The sequence below is a fragment of the Solanum stenotomum genome, chromosome 8 (assembly GCF_019186545.1).
Source record: "Solanum stenotomum isolate F172 chromosome 8, ASM1918654v1, whole genome shotgun sequence".
Classification (NCBI taxonomy): domain Eukaryota; kingdom Viridiplantae; phylum Streptophyta; class Magnoliopsida; order Solanales; family Solanaceae; genus Solanum; species Solanum stenotomum.
In genome coordinates, this window is record NC_064289.1 from 5,154,950 (window position 1) to 5,170,112 (window position 15,163).

A 15,163-nucleotide genomic window follows, 5' to 3' on the forward strand; every position below is an offset into this window, starting at 1 on the left:
TCATATACAATCTACTTTTCAGAATGCTCATTTGGAGTTTGTAGAAAATTTGAATGTGAAAGAACAACTTGTTTCTGGAATGATGTACTATATAACACTTGCGGCAACTGATGCCGGGAATAAGAAAGAATATGAAGCCAAGATTTGGGTGAAGGAATGGGAGGACTTCAAGAAAGTTATAGACTTCAAGCTTGTTGGTAATGATAGTGCAAAAATTATTGGGGGCTTTACCGAAGTTCCATTCCCAAATAGCCTCGAGTTTCAAGATCTTACACGTTTTGCTATTCACCAATATAATAAGAACCAGGTTATTTATAATGACTTACTCATCTTCTATTTTTTTTCTAGTTAATTTCACATTCAACCCTATAATATTCAAATTCAGAATCCACTACTGTATCTAGTATATAATTATTTCATTTGAACAAATGTCATATACAATCAATTTTTCAGAATGCTCATCTGGAGTTTGTAGAAAATTTGAATGTGAAAGAAGCAGTTGTTGCTGGAATGTTATACTACATAACATTTGTGGCAACAGATGGTGGAAAGATAAAAATATATGAAGCTAAGATTTGGGTTAAGGTATGGGAGAACTTCAAGAAAGTTGTTGAATTCAAGCTTGTTGGTGATGATAGTGCAAAGCCTGGGGGCATTATCAATGTTCCATTCCCAAACAACCCCGAATTCCAAGATCTTGCTCGTTTTGCTGTTCAAGATTATAATAAGAAAGAGGTTAATTAAAATGACTTACTCCTTTTTAATTTGTTCGTTAGTTTCACATTCAAATTCTAAAACTATTATAGTAACTAATAATTCTTTCGTTTGAACGAATGTCATATACATTTTTCAGAAAGCTCATTTGGAGTTTGTAGAAATTTTGAATGTTAAGGAACAAGTTGTTGCTGGAATGATGTACTATATAACACTTGTGGTAACTGATGATGCTGGAAAGACGAAAATATATGAAGCTAAAATTTGGGTGAAGGAATGGGAGAACTTCAAGAAAGTCATAGAATTCAAGCTTTTTATTGGTGATGATGTCCCAATACTCGGAGGCATTATCAATATTCAAGGCATAAACAGCCTTGTGTTCCAAGATCTTGCTCGTTTTGCTGTTCAAGATCATAATAAGAAACAGGTTAATTATAATAATTTACTCATTTTTAATTTTTTTTTTGGTTAATTTTCCATTCAAACTTATAATATTCAAATCCTGAATCTACTGCAGTATCTAATAACTCTTTCATTTGAATGAACGGCATATACAATCTATTTTTCAGAAGGCTCATTTGGAGTTTGTAGAAGTTTTGAATGTGAAGGAACAAGTTGTTGCGGGAATGATGTACTATATAACACTTGCGGCAACTGATGCTGGAAAGAAGAAAATATATGAAGCTAAGATTTGGGTGAAAGAATGGGAGGACTTCCAGAAAGTTGTAGAGTTCAAGCTTGTTGGTGATGATAGTGCAAATCCTGGGGGCATTATCATTGTTCCATTCCCAATCAGCTTTGAGATCCAAGAACTTGCTCATTTTGCTGTTCAAGATTATAATAAGAAAGAGGTTAATTCAAATGATTTATTCCTCTGTTATTTTTATGTTAGTTTCACATTCAAACCTATAATATTCAAATCCTGAATTTACTGCAGTATCTAATAATTCTTTCATTTGAACGAATGTCGTATACTCTATTTTTCAGAATGCTCATTTGGAGTTTGTAGAAGTTTTGAATGTGAAAGAACAAGTTGTTGCTGGAATGATGTACTATATAACACTTGTAGCAACTGATGCTGGATATAAGAAAATATACAAGACCAAGATTTGGGTGAAGGAATGGGAGAATTTCAAGGAAGTTCAGGAATTCAAGCAAATTGTTTATGCCACAAAGTGAAATAAAACTACTCATATGTTGGTGTGAAGTAAAGCCAGTTGTTTGGTATGAAGTTACTATTATGCTTGTGTGAAATAAAGCCAGTTGTTTGGCATGCAATTACTGTTATGTTTGTGAAAAATAAAGTCAGATCTATGTATCTGAAAGTATTTGAATGTCTTGTTGTAAGCGTTTTTGAATAATTTAAAGTTTGTAAGATTAATAAATGTGTGTTTATGTGATGATAAATATTGATTGAATTGTCATGCATTGATTTGCCGTAAATGAATTAAAGGATAATTTTATCGTTAAACAATTTAATAACGTTATTGCTAATACGTACCTATACATTCTTTCTCACATGAAATAATACTCCCTTTAGGTATGTTATACGAACTTCTGTGTTAAGAAAGTGTATCAAATGTGAAATACGGTTGTTTTAGTCTTTATACTAATGAAACTGTACTATATTTGAATATTGTAAAATGAACTGTGGTTTTCATATATTTGGATGAAAAGTACGGTTGTTTACATATAAATTTATAGTAAATTGAAACACGCTTTGCAAATGCACGATGTTTAAATTTTAGTCAAATAATATGAAATATGCTTACTTTGTGATAGGGATGAGTATTTATTGATTCAATTTGATTTTCAAGTCTATTTGATTTGTTGATTATCGATTTGTAGATATACTGAATCATTATAATACTATTTAGTAATCTATATTTATCTCTCAAGAGCTATCAATATAGATCGCCCCAATCCATCCAAGTTAGCCTATATGGACTTTGGAGTTTGATGGGTTACAGTAGACTGACCCATTATTTTGATGGGATGGAAAACATCAAACTCATCCACCACTACATGGGGTATGTGTCACGCCGGGCAAGTCCAATTTATTTTTTTGAAAAAAATATTTTATATAATTTTTAAATATAAACTCTAATTTTAAAATATTAATTGTTAGTGAAAAACTTACAAGATAACAAAAAATACAAGATTACAATTGAAAATAAATATGAAGAAATTAAATCTCTTCAGGCTGAGGCGCAGATATCTCGCTCTCTTTAAGGAGATTCAAGCCCACTGCAGCAAATGTTTTCACCGGTCCAGCAGTAGTCCTTCTTGACTTGTCCCCTCCAGGATACAACAGCCTATTCACAATATATAACTCAACAACCCTGGACAAGAGTTGAGTTCAAAGCTCCACAAAAAGAACACCTTCCTTCAACTAATAAGAACTCTCTTTTTTGACTAACTCTTTCACTCTATATTTTTCTTGTGTGTTGTATCTCACAAACCAAATGAACACTATCACTATTTATAGTTGAGGAAGTCTTCCTACCAATTGATAGGAAGATAATGGGTAGTAAATAGTGAAGATAAATGGCCTTAGGAGTTGTTATCTCCTGTATTCAGGTTAGTAAAAAATACAGAAACAGAAAAAAGATGAAATTGACAGAATAATTTTTAATCCGAGTCCACAGAAATCACTGTGTTTCCTTAAGAAATTTAATCCCCTCACTGTACCCGAGGTTGCAGATTAATTCCTCCCAAGATAAAACAGATTAACCTGTTAAAGAAGTAGCGGTACCTCAAACTTCAATAACTTCAGCGAACGCAAGAACAGCAACAAGAGCACACACAGACTCAGTCGATCGACAATTTTATTTATGTAACAAAATGTATTCAGAGAGGAAAAATTTCAGTGTTTGAAAAAACGAAAAAGACCTCTTATTTATAGCCATTTGCAGCAAGGAACGCGTCTGTTCAGAAAATCTGTTCAGACCCATTTTTTCCAGAACATTGTGCCCTTTGGGAAAAGTAACGACTTTTCGGAAGGATTACCGTTTGGGAAAAGTAACGACTTTTTGGAAGGGTTACCGTTACACGTGAATTTCAAATAAATTCAGTTGCACCAAATTAATTATGTTATTTAATTAACATTCTGAATTAATTTATAAGAGAAAGGAAATGATTTAACAAGATTGATTAAATAAATTTTGTCCAAAAATATTATCAATCAATCACATCAAATTCAAAGCCGAGGCCGAGCGAGCGACGACGACGGCGCGAGGGGGGAATATTTACCATTTAAGATCTTGCTCGTTTTGCTGTTCAAGATTATAGTAGGAAAGAGGTTAATTAAAATGACTTACTCCTTTTTAATTTTTTCGTTAGTTTCACATTCAAATCTATAATATTCAAATCCAGATATTCCACTACATTATCTAATAATACTTTCATTTGAACGAATTTCATATACAATCTACTTTTCAGAATGCTCATTTGAAGTTTGTAGAAAATTTGAATGTGAAAGAATAACTTGTTGCTGGAATGTTATACTGCATAACACTTGCGGCAATTGATGCTGGAAAGAAAAAAATATATGAAGCTAAGATTTGGATTAAGGAATGGGAGAACTTCAAGAAAGTTATTGAATTCAAACTTGTTGGTGATGATAGTGCAATAATTGGGGGCTTTACTGATGTTCCATTCCCAAACAACCCCGAGTTCCAAGACTTTGCTCGTTTTGTTGTTCAGGATTATAACAAAAAAGAGGTTAATTATAATGAATTACTCATCTTTTATTTTATTCTCGTTAATTTCACATTCAAACCTATAATATTCAAATCCATAATCCACTATATTATCTAATAATTATTTCTTTTGAATGAACGTCATATACAATCTATTTTTCAGAATGCTCATTTGGAGTATGTAGAAAATTTGAATGTGAAGGAGCAACTTGTTGCTGGAATGATATACTATATAACACTTGTGGCAACTGATGCTGGAAGAAAGAAAATATATGAAGCTAAGATTTGGGTGAAGGAATGGGAGGACTTCAAAAAAGTTGTAGAATTCAAGCTTGTTGGTGATGATAGTGCAAAACCTGGGGGCATTATCATTGTTCCATTCCCAAACAATCCTGAGTTTCAAGATCTTGCTCGTTTTGTTGTTCAAGATTTTAATAAGAAAGAGGTTAATCCCTAAATTAAAATGACTTAATCTTCTTTTATTTTCCGTTTAGTTTCATATTCAAATTTATACTATTTAAATTTTGAATTTACTGTTGTATCTAATAATTCTTTTATTTGAACGAACGTCGTATGCTCTATTTTCCAGAATGGTCATTTGGAGTTTGTAGAAGTTTTGAATTTGAAGGAACAGATTGTTGCCGGAATAATGTACTATATAACACTTGCGGCAACTGATGCTGGAAAGAAGGAAATATATGAGACCAAGATTTTGGTGAAGGAATGGGAGAATTTCAAGGAAGTTCAAGAATTCAAGCTTGTTGGTGATGCTACAAAGTGAAATGAAACTACTTTTATAGTGGTGTGAAATAAAGCCAGTTGTTTGGTATGAAGTTATTGTAATGTTTATGACAAATAAAGCTAGTTGTTTGGCATAAAATTACTATTATGTTTGTGAGAAATAAAACCAGATCTATGTATCTGAAAGCATTTCATTATGTTATTGTAAACGCATTTGAATAATATTTTGTTTTCAGAAAGCTCTCTATAAAAAAAAATGTTATATTGCACTTACTATAATATGCAAATAATTAACTGAACAAGTTGTAAGCAAATGATAATTAAATGAACAAGTTGCAAGCAAATGATAATTAAATGAACAAGTCGTAAGTAATTTATAATTAATTGGACAAGTAGGAAGTGATTTTTTTAATATTTTTTAACACAAATTGGTTTTTTAACACTAATTAACATTTCAAGCAAATAATATATAATGTTTCTAAGCCACTACTCATAAACAATCCACATGTAAACGTCAAACCCACGTATGATAAAAACTCAAAGTCAACCAACATACAAAATAACCACAAGCTCATCTATATGAATTGGTCGGAACTCAATAATTTTATTTATTTATACTTTTTTTTCTCCACAATGAAATGAATTCAATGGTTCAATAAAATGGTCCATGGACCCCAAATTTTATTTTATTTTTTAAAAAATCAAATGTGAATTGGGTTTCTGAGCTTTTCTAATTACTGAAAAAATAGAAAAAACTACATAACCACACATACTTTATTACCATATATACATATTTTATCTCTAGTTTAAAAATATTACACACAATACTACTTTTTAATAATTATACCATATATTTAAAAAAAGTATATCAGATACACAATCCTTTAAATATGATATTAAATAATTATCTTAAAATATAATCTCCTTAATTAATAGGACACTAAAAATTCAAATTTTATTTTGTCTCACCTCACATCAACCGATTCCCTCCCCCAATCCCATTAACCGTATGTATCTCTCCACTCCTTCCTCAAACATCTCTTGCATGTTCTAAATCAACAACCAATTTTTGAATACTAGCAATATATCAAGAGGTAAGATTTTCTTTAGGTTTTCGATTATTTTGTAATGTATCTTGAATTTATACAATTTCATGTATCTGGTTTAGAGTTCTCTTTTTTCTAAAGTTCGATAGTAGTTATTACATTGTTTGAAGTTGTGCTGTATCCATAGAGCAATGTCTCAAAATTCCGAAAATAGTATGAGTTCTTTATCCTTAGATTATTGTTTGAAGTTGTTCAATCAATTATTTTCTAATATTAATTTAATGTATGTAGTATTAATTTGATGTATTAAGTATCAATTTTATATGTTATATTAAAAACATGTATCTCGAATTATGTGTATCTAAATATGAAATATACAAAAAGAAGAAGCATATACATCTAATTATGTGTATCTAAATTTCATACGTTATATCAAAAAACATGAATCTCGAATACATAGTAAGCATATACATCTAATTATGTGTATCTAAATATGGAATGTAACTGAAACACATGAATTTAGGAACAAACCACGATTGTAGAGTATCTGCCGTATCATTAATCCAAGAAAAATAGAAAATTATAAAAATCCTTCCTTTTTCAGCATCTGAAAATTTCTCATAGATATGTAGAGTATGACTGTAGAGTATCTATCGTAGCATATGTTGCTAGTTGTGCTTAGATTCGACGGATCCACCAAAAATACCTTTTTGTCCCTCCGATTAATGAATATTTGAAAAAGGTCCTCCAAGTGTTGGAGATGAAATTTGAGTCAATTGAAGAATGAGACTGTTAAGGAGAAACCATCACTATAATTTGGCAGGAAAAAATTACAAACAAACAACTAAAAACCTTGAAAATTGAAGCTTGAAAGGAAGGAATTGATGAAAAAGATGAAGGTTTCAATATCAGATTTAATAACGTTTATGATTTTAATTTTTTAGAAAATTAGTTAATAGTGATACAAAATGATTTCCTAAATCTGTTCTGTTTGTTAATTTTCCAGAATTTGCTCTGCTACTTAAGGTATTCAGTTATAGTAGTTTAATTCAAAAAATTTATCAGGTATCTCGGCCTTAACACACCCAACAGATACACGTATATGATGTATCTCGACACATGTATCCATCAGCCAAAAGTGGTATAGCACGAATTTCTAATAATTAAGCTCTAAACTACTGGGATATATGTAGTTTACCCAAAAAATTCTCAATATTAGTTAAACGTGCTTAGTAACAAAAAAAAATTATCTGCCTATTGTCTTGAACCTATAATACCTCATTTGGTTTGGCAACTACTCGCTCAGTCCCAAATTATTTGTTTCTTCTTTCAAGAGTTAAATTACATAAATTTTGATCAATAATTAAAATATTTTTTTTTCTCACCATATTGATATTAAAAGTATCACAACTTATAGTACATTTTATGTAATTTTTGAATATTTAAGTTTTAATTTTAAAATATTGAATTAATCTGATTCAATTTAACTCTGATAATTAGTTAGATTGACTCTCGAGAAGCGAAACATGACAAATATTTTGAGAGAGGAAGGAGTATTCGATTTCTTTGCAGTTTTTTTTTTCTTTTGGCCCATTTTTATAGTATTGGACTATCATTCCTAGATAAAAATAACATTTATTGACCACTAAAAAATATCCAATTCATATAGGGTTTCAAATTTCAAAAGATAGAACTACTTGTTTTTTTAGTTACAGGTGCTGAAAATGACTATTTGTGTATCATACCCCATTCCTACATATTCAAAAATATGACATAGTGATCAATAAGATGAATTGAGAACTATAAAGACTCGGGTTCTAATAAATTCCAACAGAGATAAAAATACTAGATAAATCTCGAGAAAATCCTCTCATACACACAACAACTTGAAAATCAAAATGTAACATAAATTTTACATGATTATTTGAAATGCCAATTTTTTCCCCATTATATGAGAACACTTATAAAAAGCATAGAAAATAATTCTTGTGAATGTTGAAGCAATCATGGACGAAATTTGCAGGCAGTTTTGAACTGTTGAGCAGCTTCATCTCCTTTAAACTCATTATCTACCCATGCTGAGTATCCTCCTTCCAAGTTTCTTACATCCTTGTACCCCTACACTCAATAACATCACACACGAAATGAAATCAGAATTTTAACTTTATGATTTTAAAATTTATTACGTACGATAATTTCAAGTGTATGTTAACAACTGATGTCTAAATTTTGATATTGGTATATATTTAATAAATTTCTTAATACAAATACACTATTTGAGCAAATGTTATTGAGTTAAGCCGACTCCCCCTAAATTACATAGTAGTGTATAGTACAACACTAGTATTAATTTGTAAGAAAATATTAACTTTTTTTCTTTTTTATGACAAGGGAAATCCGCAGCCGCTACCCTTTGGGTGCGAACAGGGTAAAACCCCCGCTCCTATGCAATAGCTCGCAAACCAAAAATATTAACTTTTATTCATGTAGACTAAACTTAGATCGAAATAAACTTAACTTTCAGCCACTAATATTTGCATTAAGATAGACTTTCTACATCACATTTTTTGGGTGCCACTTTTTTCCTGAACCCTGCTAACGCAATATGTTTTGTGCATTAAACTGTCTTTTTTTTATTATTATTATTATAAATGGGAAATTGAAAGGTTCACTAACCGCATTAAGGAGATCGACACATGATCGAAGTCCTCTCCCTCCACTGTTGCATCCCTTCAAAACAGATCGATCACAATATCTTGTTAATTTACTCACCTATTACTAGATAGAGAGATGTAATCAAAATTTAAATTTTATAGGTTCAACTTCGATCATTACGTTTTTTTAAATATTGAATTCATTTCACTTTTGAAGTTATATGTTCATGAATTTGGCATCCGCTATGAGAGTTGTTGGTTCAAAATTAAGTTACTTAAAAGATGATTATATATAGGTACGTAACTCTATTTAATAAGCCTTGAGATAAATGACAAGTAACCTACTCTAACAAGTTAATTTAATTTATACCATGGTGTAAATAACTTTTAGCGTTATAAATATATATATATATATATATATAATTAGTAAAATTATTAAAAAGAAAGTTAAAAGGTTTATGAGTTTATTTACCACAATCAGATGATCCTCCTTTTGGCACACTGAAGAGACTTGCTCAAGAAAATCTGGATTTTTCACCCTTCCTAGCAAAAAAAAAAAAAAAAAACCTTCTCACACTAGAAAATAATTTATAAGAAAAAAATACACAAAAACAATGAAAGTAAAAAAAAAAAAAAAAAACCTTGTTCATTGAGAAACATGTAAGGAATATTTATGGCTTTATCAATATGTCCTCTATTATACTCTTCAACTGTCCTGTAAACATTGAATTATCAAGATATCCTAAAATATCACAAATTAGTTTACTTTTACTAGATTTTTTTTTATTTTCTTTTAAATAGACTTTACAATTACGTACTCACCTCACATCTAAATAAGTGTGACCTGAAGAGAGCAAATCCTTTGCACTAATCACATCAACATTTGAAACATCCTCATTGCTGCGCACCAAAAAATACATATATTATAAGATCGATCAAAAATATAACGATCGATCAGAATAATAAGATCGGTTAGAAATGAATTAGTATAACGATCTATTAACAAGAGAATTAAGCATTAGAATTTTGTGTTAATTACCTCTTTATTGAATCCATTTTATGCTTATATATTGAAGTAGATACATCTTTTCAAACTTAATTTTCTTGGTTTTATAGAAGCTGCTCATTGTATGTTTGGCTGTTGACCTTCTTCTTATTGTAATAATAATAATAATAATAATAATAAGAGAAGAATAATTGCATAATTAATTGCTTTGTTATAATTAAGTGATAATACTTCTTCCTTAATTGAACTTGGCAACAAGTCACGTCAATTACGCAAATCCGTTGACTTTTAATTTGTTCACAAATCAATTATAGCTAATTTCTCATCTTGTTTGCCTTGCTGGACTTTAACTAATTGATCTCTGTATATTAAGTTCGTCGGTGTGAACTTGTTCATATTACTAGTTCCAATTTCGGATAAAGGAAAAGGGTTATCGAGGGTTAATCAAAAACAACTTTTCTCTACCCTATAAAGATAGGAGTAAGATTGCATATATCTTATCCTGCTCAGATTTTATTTATGAGATTACACTAGATTTATTGTTGTTGTTGCCTTGCTAAACATGGAAATAATAATATTATTGGGAATATAATTAAATAATAAAAGTGTACTCTCTCTAACAGCTTAAGTGTTTAGATGAGATGGTGCCACACTTTAAACATAGTATTAGATCGAATCTCACCGCCACCCAAATCAAAAAGAATTTTCACGTGCTTGACCCATAAAAAAGAATCAATTAAATAACTCTAACAATTTAACTTTTTAGCTGAGATAATCACACATTTCAACACATCTTTATTCATTAAAATTGTTTTATTTATATCACAAACTCAATCACTATTACAAAGGAAGTACAATACATAATAGCATAGAATTATTGAAAATTCAAAACATAACATAAAAACACACACACACACACACAATTTATTCCACAAGGATTATTTTTGGTACATCCAAAATCAAGAAACACATCAATTTATCCCATAGTGATAAATTAATTAAATTTTGTATGGATTGAGTGCAGCTTCAAATTCAGAAGTGTCAGTGAAGAAAATCTTCAAATACTCAGTGTATGAAAATGGCTTGTATTTAGGAGGATTAGTTTCACTTAAAAGTGCTTTAGCTGGTTCAATTATGCATTCTCCATTACAAGCAGGACTAGTTAAACATCCAACAGACATTCTATCTCTCACTGAATTTGTAGCCACTCTATGTATTCCACTTTCTAACTTCCCATTGCTTATCACCTGAGTTAAAAAAAAAAAAAAAGAATTTACAATTTAGTCAAATTTTGTGTCGACCTATAAATGCACTCGTTAAAATTATGATGAGTGAAAGTGTTAAAAAAAGACTAGATGATCGATCATACCTAAAATCACATGAAAACAAGTTGTTTTGAAAGAACTATAATTTCTTGGAATCAAATATATATAGATAACCTAGGCCATAATAGAAAATCAAAAAGATCCATATAACTTATATCCAGGATCAGAGCTAGTAAGGGTCCAGAGGTTCATTTGAATTACCTTCAACAAAAAGTTATATTATTTATATATTGTTAAAACTACTCTCTCTCATACACTACAAGAAAAGTGTAAATTACATGGGGATTTTCCTGGGTATTACTATTAAAATTTGCAGGAAAATAAGTTTCCTGCGAATTTTCATACTAATCCTCATGTAATTCACACTTTTTTTGTAGTGATATGACTTACTTTCTTTTTAGTCAATCCCAAAAAAGAATGACAAATTTCTATATTAAGTAGCAATTTTACTTTAAAATATCCATTTTACCTCTAATAAAGTGATTTATAGTCATACAAATTTCTATCATTTATTTTAAACCATAAGTTTTAAAAGTCTTACTTTTTTTCTTAAACTCCATCCTGAGTCAAACTACCTCACAAGATGGAGTATTTTTATGCGTAAATAGTAAATGTTGAACCCCCTTTACTACTTCATAGTTTGAACCTTCTTAATGAAAATTTTAGCTCCGCTACTGCTGATATCTATTATTTGATATTAAATTAGTTTTAATTTTGTTAGTAATTGCTTTTCTTGGAATGTTTAACCTTATCATAGCTTTACATTCCAACAAAAATACTTATGTTTTATTCGTTTGTATCAATTTATATGATTCACTTTTTTAAAATTGATCTTAAAAAAAATAACATATTTCTACATTTAATAAAAATAAGTATTCTATTTATAATGTCGCAAACACATATGATATATTTTAGACCATACATTTCAAAAAATTATTTTTTTAAAAATTCCGTGTCACGTCAAAATTTATAAATACCTTCAAAACCATGCCATTGATGCAAACCAATGCACCAGGAATAGGCTCAACAGCAAGCCACTGTCCATCTTTTTGACGGCGCACATGTAAGCCGCCCAATTCTTGTAAAAGCAAGTTGATGACTCCGCCGTCATTATGTTCCACGGCTCCAGCCGTTACAGTCGGGTCGGGGCATTTTGGGTAAAGGTTGATAGCCATATACTGAATATGGCTCAGCTCATTTGCAAAGTAGTCCTTTTCAAGTCCCAATCCTTCACACATTAGCTCCAAAATTCTCAAATTTGCCTTCCTCACTCCCTCAGTATACTTTCCAATCACTTCCCTATTATTTTAATAGTAATAGTGAGACATTTCGTAGCGAATTCTTATTAATTGAGCTTCAAATCAGATATCAAACATATATCAGATGGAATTTTTTTAAAAAAATATTAAGGCCTAGTTGATATTGTTGGGGATCGAAAGTGATTATTATAGTTAATGTTAAGAAGTCCCACATCGGTAGAGGGATGGGAGTTTGGTCTCCTTATATGGACTTGGACACACCTCCCCTCATGAACTAGTTTTTGGGGTTGAGTTAGGCACATGTGTCATATCATTATATGGTATTAGAGCAAGCTGCAACGATCCTAAGATTGAATCTCACTACCACCCAAAATTAAAAAGGGGAAAAAGGATAAATATACCCATGAACTATCGTAAATGGTATGTAGATNACCGGTAGAGGGATGGGAATTTGGTCTCCTTATATGGACTTGGACACACCTCCCCTCATGAACTAGTTTTTGGGGTTGAGTTAGGCACATGTGTCATATCATTATATGGTATTAGAGCAGGCTGCAGCGGTCCTAAGATTGAATCTCACTACCACCCAAAATTAAAAAGGGGAAAAAGAACAAATATACCCATAAACTATCGTAAATGGTATGTAGATACCCTCCGTCATATTTTTGGGACATTGGTGCCCCTGCCGTTCAAAAACTAGAGCATATATGCCCTTCACTCTAACGGAATTATGACGGAGGGTATCTGCATACCATTTTTTCCACGTGGTTGGCCCATGAAAAAAATATCAGATCCGCACGCGAGGGGGAGTGTTAAGAAATCCCACAAAATATGAGTATAATAAGTGCAAATGACCCCACAAATATATGACATGTTTAAGGTACTTTATTTATTAAATTATGAAATAGAGTGATATTAGATTTAATACTTACCTATATTGTGCTGGCTTTTCAGGCCAAGAATTAATTCTATCTTCTTTGGTAGGATGAGTACAATGAGCAAAAGTGTCTTTCCAGAAAATAACTTCTTTATCATTTTTGCCATTCTTCTTAGGTTTATATTCCTTTTCAATATAAAGCTTTGGTTTCTGGTCAAGATTTGGCTCAAATTCACTCAACTCTTCTTCTTCAGTATACTTTTCCAAGTCCTCAATTGGCAACTTGAAAAATTCATCACAAACTTTAAGGACATCACCAATCAACTCTTGTGGCACTCCATGGTTAATCACCTGATGACATCATAAACAACAATATAATTATCGATTTAATTTATATACACTGACAAAAACTAGTACACATTATTATCAGATAAATTTAACGTGTTATAACAAGTTACTTGCATATACGTACAGTCAAACAACCTCTCTATAGCTGGCATCCCTCATCTATAACAATATTTCACTATAACAATCATTTTTTTTTTTTGTGGAGCCGATCTTTCATGTTAATTATAACAACATTTCAATAACGAAATATCATAACAAACAATGTTGTTATAGAGATGTTTGACTCATGTATTGTAGGTTACCAATGAATGTTTAAATAAAGCTACTTGCAATTGCATCGTGATGTTTGAATCAATTTACGTGCACTTCTCAATTAATTACATGGAAAACCTAGCTACTACCTCCACCAACATATATAAGTATCATGCAATTACATTTTAAATGACCTAATTGTATAAATATTTTTCCAACATATATAAGTATCATGCAATTATATTTTAAATGACCTAATTGTATAAATATTTTTCACGTACGTATACTATATCAGTGCATAAAACTTAAAACTCTGTAAATACCTGAAAAACTCCATAGTCTTGAGAAGCTTTGATGATTTGCTCAGCTATGTGGGCAGAATTAGGATGTGACAAATCAATAACTGGAATGTCTTTACCAATTGGGACATTTACATTCAATCTTTTCTCTGTAGGCACCACATACCTTTCAGGCACAGTGTTCACTTGTGAAGCCCAACTAGAGACCAGAGATGCCATTTTTTGGTTTTCTTAAAAGTATAGATGATTGTAGAGAATTGAGAATATACTAACTGTGAACAATTCTTAATTCATACCTCATTTTATAGTGGTCCTTGCCAAATATTTTAATGCTACAATAAAATATTGGTGCACTCTTTGTAAATGTATCGGTTAAGTCCGCTAGTGATATTATTCTTTTTGGATCTAGATTCACATGGTATTAAAATGTATCACTAGGATGTAACACATGTTTACTTATTTACCCAACACTTTTCCTGTGTTTTTCCCAATGTGAAACTTCTTATCATAATCTAGTATGTCAGTTGTCGAATACACCCATAGCAGAGCTATAGTCACCTCAGGGTGTGTCCAACTGGACACCCTTCATCGAAAAATTACGTTGTATATATATGTTAAATTCGGTGTTTTAAAGGATATATATTTAAAGTTGGATACCCTTGACAAAAGCTACGTCATTGATGCAGTGGTAATGTGTGTTCATTTGAATCAAGTAGTTTCGGGTTTGGACCTCTTTGTAGCATAATGTTTTTTTTTTTACAACAGGTCACTTGTACACACATCATTATTCTTGGACACCTTTGATAAAATGTCTGGCTCCGCCACTACTGATATACCCACTCTGACTCAACGTCCTCGATGAAGTTTGTCGTTGCCTATATAGAATCAGTCCGAGGTTTCCCTGCCTTATCGAAATTTGTCTAAACTCGATTGAACTCTTA

General features: G+C 30.9%; 3 protein-coding genes across 3 annotated transcripts in view; 1 reads left to right on the forward strand and 2 right to left on the reverse strand.

Moving 5' to 3' along the window:
- LOC125872076 (multicystatin-like) overlaps positions 1–5,315 on the forward strand; it is a 59,930-nt gene extending 54,615 nt beyond the window's left edge. Inside the window, exons 6-11 of the mRNA XM_049552753.1 lie at positions 23–307; positions 454–735; positions 854–1,141; positions 1,284–1,565; positions 1,702–1,746; positions 5,050–5,315. Of these exons, the coding sequence (XP_049408710.1) occupies positions 23–307; positions 454–735; positions 854–1,141; positions 1,284–1,565; positions 1,702–1,746; positions 5,050–5,196 (1,329 nt within the window). The 3' untranslated portion in view covers positions 5,197–5,315. The remainder of the gene's footprint in view (positions 1–22; positions 308–453; positions 736–853; positions 1,142–1,283; positions 1,566–1,701; positions 1,747–5,049) is intronic.
- Positions 5,316–8,023: 2,708 nt separating this feature from the next.
- Positions 8,024–9,951, reverse strand: LOC125873053 (protein HIGH ARSENIC CONTENT 1, mitochondrial). Its single transcript, XM_049553906.1, has 6 exons — positions 9,896–9,951; positions 9,679–9,756; positions 9,498–9,571; positions 9,329–9,399; positions 8,879–8,932; positions 8,024–8,320 (listed from the first exon to the last, which is right to left on the reverse strand). Exons 1-6 carry the CDS (start codon positions 9,910–9,912, stop codon positions 8,207–8,209), a joined length of 408 nt encoding a protein of 135 aa, XP_049409863.1. The 5' UTR covers positions 9,913–9,951; the 3' UTR covers positions 8,024–8,206.
- Positions 9,952–10,645: 694 nt separating this feature from the next.
- LOC125873054 (hyoscyamine 6-dioxygenase-like) lies at positions 10,646–14,492 on the reverse strand. The gene is made up of 4 exons (XM_049553907.1): positions 14,247–14,492; positions 13,379–13,674; positions 12,165–12,486; positions 10,646–11,109 (listed from the first exon to the last, which is right to left on the reverse strand). The coding sequence occupies exons 1-4, from the start codon at positions 14,439–14,441 to the stop codon at positions 10,861–10,863; spliced, it is 1,062 nt and encodes a 353-aa protein (XP_049409864.1). The 5' UTR covers positions 14,442–14,492; the 3' UTR covers positions 10,646–10,860.
- Between the last annotated feature and the right edge of the window lie 671 nt (positions 14,493–15,163).

Coding starts and splice junctions, on each gene's coding strand:
- LOC125873053 (XM_049553906.1), bottom strand. Junction 9,400..9,497: donor CATGTTTCTCAATGAACAAG/GTTTTTTTTTTT, acceptor TTTTTTTGCTAG/GAAGGGTGAAAAATCCAGAT. Junction 8,321..8,878: donor GTGTCGATCTCCTTAATGCG/GTTAGTGAACCT, acceptor TATTGAGTGTAG/GGGTACAAGGATGTAAGAAA.
- LOC125873054 (XM_049553907.1), bottom strand. CDS start 14,441: ATGGCATCTCTGGTCTCTAGTTGGGCTTCACAAGTGAACACTGTGCCT. Junction 12,487..13,378: donor GAAAAGCCAGCACAATATAG/GTAAGTATTAAA, acceptor TTAAAATAATAG/GGAAGTGATTGGAAAGTATA. Junction 11,110..12,164: donor TCAATGGCATGGTTTTGAAG/GTATTTATAAAT, acceptor TTTTTAACTCAG/GTGATAAGCAATGGGAAGTT.